This window comes from Macrobrachium nipponense, chromosome 4 (genome assembly GCF_015104395.2).
Source record: "Macrobrachium nipponense isolate FS-2020 chromosome 4, ASM1510439v2, whole genome shotgun sequence".
Lineage (NCBI taxonomy): Eukaryota > Metazoa > Arthropoda > Malacostraca > Decapoda > Palaemonidae > Macrobrachium > Macrobrachium nipponense.
In genome coordinates, this window is record NC_061100.1 from 8237303 (window position 1) to 8245440 (window position 8138).

Below are 8138 nucleotides of genomic sequence, written 5' to 3' on the forward strand. Positions count from 1 at the left end.
AATTGGGCCTGTAATCTTATTAGTGATGATGAAAATGTAAGATCTGTAATAAGTACACAGAGTATAGCTTGCTCGAGAGTCAATGCTTCTATAAATCCTCTTCACGACAAGGATATTTCTAGACTGTGGTCGTTAGATACGATCGGCATCGGGAAGGATGCACGATGCTATAACGATCAAGCAGCGATTGAACATTTCAGTGAGACTATTGTAAAGACCGATAATAAATATACGATTGATTTGCCATTTAAGAACGATGCCAGACCCCCTACAGGTTATAGAAAAGCCTTAGGTCAATTATAATCACTTAAGAGAACCTTTCAGTCTAAACCAGTTATGTTTGATCAATATGAGTCTGTTTTAGATGAGTATATTAAGTTAGGATTTATTGAGGAGGTAAAGTTAGAAGATAACTCCTTTGATCCAGTTGATGGCATTAATCATTATTTACCTCACCACCCAGTTTTTAAGAAATCTGCTACGACTCCAATTAGGATAGTTTTCAATGCAAGTAGTGAGGAGTCACGCCATGCAAAGTCCCTCAATGATTGTTTACATGCGGGACCTAATCTGGCGACGAAATTGACAGATATGCTGCTGGAATTCCGTCAGAACAAATATGCTGTAGTAGCAGACATAAGTAAAGCTTTCCTTAGGATGGGAATTAATGAAAATCACACAGATTTCACAAGATTCTTATGGTTGACTGATAGAGATTTTAAGCATGTCAAGACTGTTATTTAGAGGTTTTATTGTTTGGAGCAACTTGTTCACCTTTTTTGCTGAATCAGACAATACAATATGATTTGCAGAACCATTCAGATCCCATCGCCAGTTCAGTAAAGAAGTCTTTTCATGTGGATAACTTTATGAAAACTTATGAGAAATGTGAAGATTTAGAACTCGAGAGTAATAAGGTAAACCAAATTATGTTGGAAGCTAATATGCCTTTGGGAGAATGGGCTAGCAACTTTAGTTCATTTAATGATAAACATAGCCCAGATACTGTCAACTTGAATGCAGTAAAACTACTCGGCCTCTTGTGGGATACCTGTAATGACTCATTGAGTGTAATAAAAGATGCCCTCTCAGATTGTTACATATTTGAATAATCTAGGAAATGTTTGTACTTTGACTAAGAGAAAGGCTGTGTGTCTCCTTTCAACCATTTTTGATTCTTTGGGAATATTAACGCCCGTAACAATCAAGGGAAAACTATTTGTGAAGAAATTGTGGGAACTGAAAACTGACTGGGATGACGAACTGATGATGGATTTAAAGAAAAAGTTTGATTGTTAAACCAACTCAATTCTATTGAGGAGATCAAAGTCCCTAGATCTTGTTTTAATGAAGGAACTTGTAGCTTACATGTATTTGTTGATGCCTATATGCCACAGCATATGGAGCCTGTGCGTATTTTGTTAACATTAAGCACAAAGTCACTTGCTAATTAGTAAGCCCCTCACTCACTATAACCCGTCAAGAATTACTTGCTTTGACTATAGGCCTGCACCTAGCTGTTCATTTGTTAGAGATTTTTGGGGATAAATTTTCAGATTGTACTATTTGGAGTGACTTCCAAGTAGCTTTGAGTTGGGTATTTTGTGAAAGATCTAAAGAAGTGTCTGTAATCAAAACAGAGTAAAGAATCAAGGACTTGAAGTCCAATATTAGGGCTGTTGCCTCGTATAATAAGGCACCCTATGAGATAATGTTAGACTTGCGATAATCTTACGCTAAGTCGGTTGGTATTGCACTTCCATATTCATTAGAGTGTCTTGGGGTTTGTAGATCACTTACGAAGTTGGTATTATCTTCTTTGGTTATGACGACGATGTGTTAAACTCATGATGATTTCTTTCTGATGTGAGGTTCTTAGTAGAAAACACGAAGTATAAAAATACTTATATTCTCTGAGATTACATGGTGAAGATCAAGTAGGATTGTACAGGTCTTCTAATGACAATAGCTTGATCGCTTCTGCCAATGATGATGGCTAATTCTATTCTGTTCCCATTACCATCTCGGTTACAAGTCATAAAGGAAGCAGACAGTAGCTCGAACATATGAATATACATACAAAATGAGACACACTACAGATCATGTAGGCCATTTGAATTATAGGTCGCGGTAGTTGTCTCAAGCAGGGAGCTTGGACTAATGTTTCAAAACAAATGAATGACCACAGATGACGGCATGTCATCTTAGCCTACATACTTTTTCGTCTCTGGTCTGATCACATTCCTGCAAGCAATCTGGTTGACCTCGTTAGTTTTAGTTTTTTATATATATGGAATAACATTCCATATTTTTATTATGTAATCACTTACATAAAAGCTCGGTCTGCTACCAAAACCAACCACTGAATATTACTCAAGCTTGACTTGCATTTGACTTATAGGAGTGTGATACAGACACTATGTGAATATATATAGATAAATAGAAAATACTTATAAGTAAAAATTAAAAAAAATTCATGGTGTACACAAATACAGATTCAAGTAATAAGATATAAAACAAAATGATATTGGTAAATAATAGTGATCACGTGATATATACTAATACAGTTTTTCACTTCATCTCATTAAGATACATATGCTACCGAAAATACTAAGGTACTCTGATAACATGATAAAATCATATTTTAACTGATAGAAATTTCATATATGAATTGATAAAATTATTAATGTTTATGCTGATTGATTCGTTGATTTTAATGCTAACTGTTATATATCTGCAGTTATTGGTAAGATAAAAGGTAACAGATTGATTATAGGCTACCTGATTTATTTATACATATGTATATGGATTCATATAATTATGATTAATATATGTGCCCTTTAAATAGATTCCTAGTGTGTACACGTAAAAATATATTTCAATTCTGTTATTTATGATCATTTATATAATAGATTCCTAGTGCGTACACACAAAGATATATTTCGACTCTGTTATTTATGATCATTTATATATAGGATACATGATACTTTATATGTAGGATACATGACCGAGGTTATACTACTACACATTTAACTAGCGTTCAAACAACTTTTCGTCCATTACACAGTTCCAGACAACCACCTATAACCAAATGAAATGGCCAATTCCAAATGGTTAAAACAAGGGGAAAATTTGCCTGGGCGGGGTCCAACGTTCTATTTTGCGCTCATACTTGTTCTCTGCATCCTAAGCCACACGAATACGTTCACGATGAATAAAATCATCCCCAGCACGAGTCCTTCACCAGCAACGTAGAGTTGAATATCCTTCTGGTCGTAATTGTCGGAAGTATGATGTCCCTTTTGTAGTCGATTTCCGACAGCCGCCGGAGCGTTCTGCATTAAAATGAGATTAATGACGGGATACAGGTGTCGGTCGAAGAAGTCCATGAGATAAGCTTATTCACTTATGATGGTGCTTATTCCTTTCACATTGTAGGCGGTTGTTACTTGATTGCTGTCGTCCGCAGCGACGAACGATTTTTTGAAGTTGCGATGTGAAACTCTCGTGCTGCAGGATACTGTAACCAGGTTCCATTAATCAGCCTGCAAGTGAAATTATACTTGTCACAAGGGCAAAGTAAATTCAGAAACATCAAATACGGGAGGGAGAGAGCCATTAAGATCCGACTTAACCCACATGAATTCGCTGATATTTTATGGAATTCAAAAGAGTCAGCTGTACAAACTTTTTTATCCATGGCATTAATAATGAGTGAACCTATCCAGGTCTATGATGACTGTAAAAATATCCATAATTATAAAAAATAAACAGATATCAATACGAATCCCAAAGAAAATTCGATATTACTGGTAGTAAGTTACGAGACAAAGAAGTGGAAAACGGAGCTATTTGTAAGATTGCCAGGCAACATAAGAGTCAAAGAGAATATTAATCATGATTCTGTATTTCTCTATGCTAACTGAAATTAAGTTGTGACCCTAACAAAAGTTTCATATTCAATTTTCTTGTGCGCATCCTCTGAGGTTAATTTTTAAACTTTATTAATAGGCAGGCGATGCAACGAAAGAACCCACTATGTAACTAATTTCTATATAAACTTTGGGTTTTCCAAGAAAATGTGACATTTTCCCATGAATGTGATTTACTTGAATTGTCATAGGCTAATGTTGCAAGTAAATTTTTCATATCCATGACTTGATACTTCTAAATGTCTGTTTACCAATGTCATAAGCTGAATTATTGACTCTAATTGTCTATGAGGTTCAGAAAAAATTAATTCATTTTGATGTTATAGAAATTTTATTTGCTTATTTTGTTCATTAATTTTAAAACGATTGCGATTCCCTAACCAAGCTTGCATTGCAATGCGGATAAGAATAGGTTATGGCTATGTATGTCATCATGACCTATGAACCACATGTGAAGTACATGAGCTAAGCATTCCTCTGAGGTTAAAAGGAACAATTCTGAATCGGCAAACGCGACAGGCACCTTCTAGACTGATGATGTGGTTGGGGATGCAGAACCTGACATAACAACACTGGAGGTAAAAAATGCTCTCAAGAGGATGAGAAATGGTAAGGCCCCTGGAGTGGATACAATACCTGCAGAGCTCCTTAAAAACATGGGGGAGGATGGAGTCATCTGGCTACTAGAGCTAATCGACATACTCTGGAATGGGCAAATGCCACCTGAAGACTGGAGAAGAGATCTAATATGCCCAATCTATAAGACAGGTGACAAGACAAATTGCAGCAATTATAGAGGAATATCCCCAATGTCACATGCTTTTAAAGTATATGAAAGAATACTTGAAACTAGATTGAGATGATATGTTGAACCAAAGCTGTGTGGATAGCAAAACGGTTTCCGACCAGAAAGAGGGACAACCGATATGATTTTCTCCCCCAATATGATATTTGAGAAGAGCTGGGAATGGGACAGGGACAGATATATTGTTTTTATAGATCTAGAAAAAGCTTTTGATAGAGTCCCAAGAATGAAAATATGGGATGCCCTAAAAGACCCTTATTATGGAATCCCTGAGAAACTTATAAGAGCAATTTATAACACCTAATAAAACATCAGATCCAGAGCAAAAACAAATCAAGAGAATGAAAACTGGTTTGAAATTAAATCAGGAGTAAGACAGGGCAGAGTCCTTTCTCCACTTCTTCTTATATTGTTCCTAGATAAATGTATGAGGGAACGAGGTGAGGATGAAGCTGAAGATATGACCGTCAACCTTATGTATGCAGATGACCATGCAATGATAGCCCCCAGCGCAGAATCTCTCCAAGAAATGTCAACAACTGGAACGCGATCTTGACAGCTAATGGAATGCGGATAAACAAGAATAAGACCGAGATCATGCACCTATCACGAACACCAAGTAACGTAGATGTAGAATTAGTCAGACATTGAAAACAGGGTAGACATTTCAAATACTTAGGAGTAGAGTTTAGTGACCAAAACGAATCAAAACTGGAAATAACTACCCGAATACAGAAATTCTGTAACAATCTGTATCTGCTCTACCCAAAAATGAAAGAGATATACCTCGCAAAGTGAAAATCATAATATACCTCACTATTTTAAGACCAATATTGACTTATGGTCATGAATCATGGACATTAACATCAAGAACTAGAAGCCAATTCCAAGCAGCTAAAATGAAAACCCCAAGACTCATAAAAGGTGTAACAAGACTGGATAGACTACGAAATGAAGACATTAGAATAGAACTGGGAGTGGGTAGGGGAGTGGAGGGCTATACCTTTTAAAGTGGAGGAGAGGACAGCTTAGGTGGTTTGGACACACCAAAAGAATGGATGAGGAGCGATATCCGATAAGGTTTTTGGAATGGACACCGGAAGGAAGGAGACCGATAGGAAAACCAAAAATGAGATGGCTACAAAACATAGAGAGAGGAGTAGAAAGGAGAGGGTCCAGTTTACAGGAAGTTGATAAGATGAGGCTCTATGAAGATCGCCAAAAATGGAGACAGTTCCTAAAGCAGGACGACTGACAGGCCTGCAGGCCTACCTGGCGTCTGGTGAGAAAAGTGATTAATTAAGGTCAAATGCCACATCGTAATCGGCCGCCATGACACTGGAACTTAAGTCCAGTTTCTCCACTGGAAACTGGAAACTTACAGCCACAATAAAACGTAAGGCATTAAAGGAGCAGTATTCATACGATTTACCCTACAAATATTTATTGCATTACCTTCTCCATTTGTTTTAAACTTAAATCATTCTAAGTAGCAGATGTAAAACCATCGTGGTTACCTCTAACGTTTATTTAAGCAGCAAGAATATAGACTTCTCGGTTAGGAAGCTATAATAATTTAACTGCAGGCAAATGTCAGTCAATCCAATATTTGTTTCCATAATTCATTGGATATCTTTGGAATCAGCTTCCAATGACATAATATATACTTCAACTATTTCGTGGAGTGTGTTTTGTTCTGTGTCGAGTTCCTTACGCTTCAAGTATACCCAACAACCCAAAAAACCACTTCTGTAAAGGGTTTCTGTGAAATCCATTATGAGGCACAACCCCCTTCTATTGATAAAGGTTTACATGAAAACATCTCAAACTATTTCTACGGCGGTCGGGAAAGCAGTACTAATCACACCATCTACTGATACCCCATAATGTTAGCTTAGAAATCTTGTTTACCCTAAACGAGGACTCACAGAGAGCCCGTGGAAACGTATAAATTGAAAGCTATCGTTTCCATCCTACTGAAATATCATTCCAGATATCATTTAATCATCTTCCTATCTGCACCATTTACTGGAACCAAGTCCAGTTTCGATCCGGAAAATGGAAAGCCATGTATATAGTAAACATTTATCTGGACACCTTTCAACTTGGGGGGCGTAACTACTTCATAACTTTATTTAGACAAACCAAAGAACTCGTTCAGTGGGAGCCCTCTTTCTTGGAATATTCCAAAAATTACTAATCAATATTACTGGAACTCAAGTCCAGTTTCCCTACTGGAAACTGGTCGGCCATATTGACCAGTTCCTTGGGACACTTACAATTTGCGGGGACGTTATACCTTCATTATTCTAATTCCAGAAATCGCTAATCTATTACTGAAACTCAAATCCAGTTTCTCTACTGGAAACTGGTCGGCCATACGACCAGTTCTCAGGGCAATTACAACCTCAATAAAACGTACCTTTTTTCACAAAAAAGTCCCAAAAATCTGGTAAAATCCTACGAATATCACTGACAAACCACGGTCGGCCACTGGCTTTTTCCAGTCCTCCTCCGGCTGCCTGGAACACCTTCTGGACCAATCAGAACATTCCATGGCTTTCCTTTTTCAAACAAATGAGAAGGAACCGACCCTCTGATTGGCTGAGTAACGACGTTACGTCACTGGGTGACACCATAACGTGGAAAATATGCTCAAAATGCAGTGGAGCTTTACCAGACAGACCGATCAAGACATCATATTTGATGCTTGGTTGATTACGTAAGCTGTTTGCAAGGCCAGTTGCACCTGGAAAGTGAGCTAGTGCACTTCAAGCGAGGAACCAGTATGAAAGGAAGAGTAATGACAACATTTTAAGGCGTTCTGCTTGGTATCACCTGCTCTATCTGAGCGACCATAAGAACCACCACCATTATTATCATTCTTGGAAATCACATATATAGGTACCGAGTAAGGCAATTTATCCTGACCTAGTTTGACATAAGACGCCACCGAAATTCAAATCACATCAAATACAGTCGTAGCAACTATAGGTGTAGGTCAGGCACTAAAGAGAGAGAGATAAAATTCCCGTAGCTTCCTACTACGAGAGAGATTTCTGTAACTTCTAACTACGAGAGAGAGAGAGGGAGAGAGCAGAATTCCCCGTTGCTTCCTACCACTACTACGAGAGAGAGATTTCCGTAGCTTCTAACTACGAGAGAGAAAGATTTCTGTACCTTCTAACTACGAGAGAGAGAGAGAGAGAGAGAGTTTGCGTAGCTTCTAACTACGAAGAGAGAGAGAGAGAGTTTAGAACGAGAGAGACTAGCTTCTAAGTACGATAGAGAGAGAGAGAGAAGAGAGCTACAATACTAGAGTCTACACCATTCTTAATCAAAACTGGCAAGACAAATGTGGATGTTTGAACAACAAGAACAATGGCAGTTTTGCCGATAGT

The 8138-nt window shown here is 37.7% G+C and overlaps 1 protein-coding gene across 1 annotated transcript; it reads left to right on the forward strand.

Annotated features, from left to right (window-relative positions):
* Window positions 1-336: 336 nt before the first annotated feature.
* Window positions 337-744, forward strand: LOC135210674 (uncharacterized). The gene has a single exon (XM_064243452.1). It carries the CDS (start codon window positions 337-339, stop codon window positions 742-744), a length of 408 nt encoding a protein of 135 aa, XP_064099522.1.
* Window positions 745-8138: the final 7394 nt, after the last annotated feature.

Excerpts from the sequence above, each read along its gene's own strand:
- LOC135210674 (XM_064243452.1), top strand. The coding sequence starts at position 337 with ATGTTTGATCAATATGAGTCTGTTTTAGATGAGTATATTAAGTTAGGA.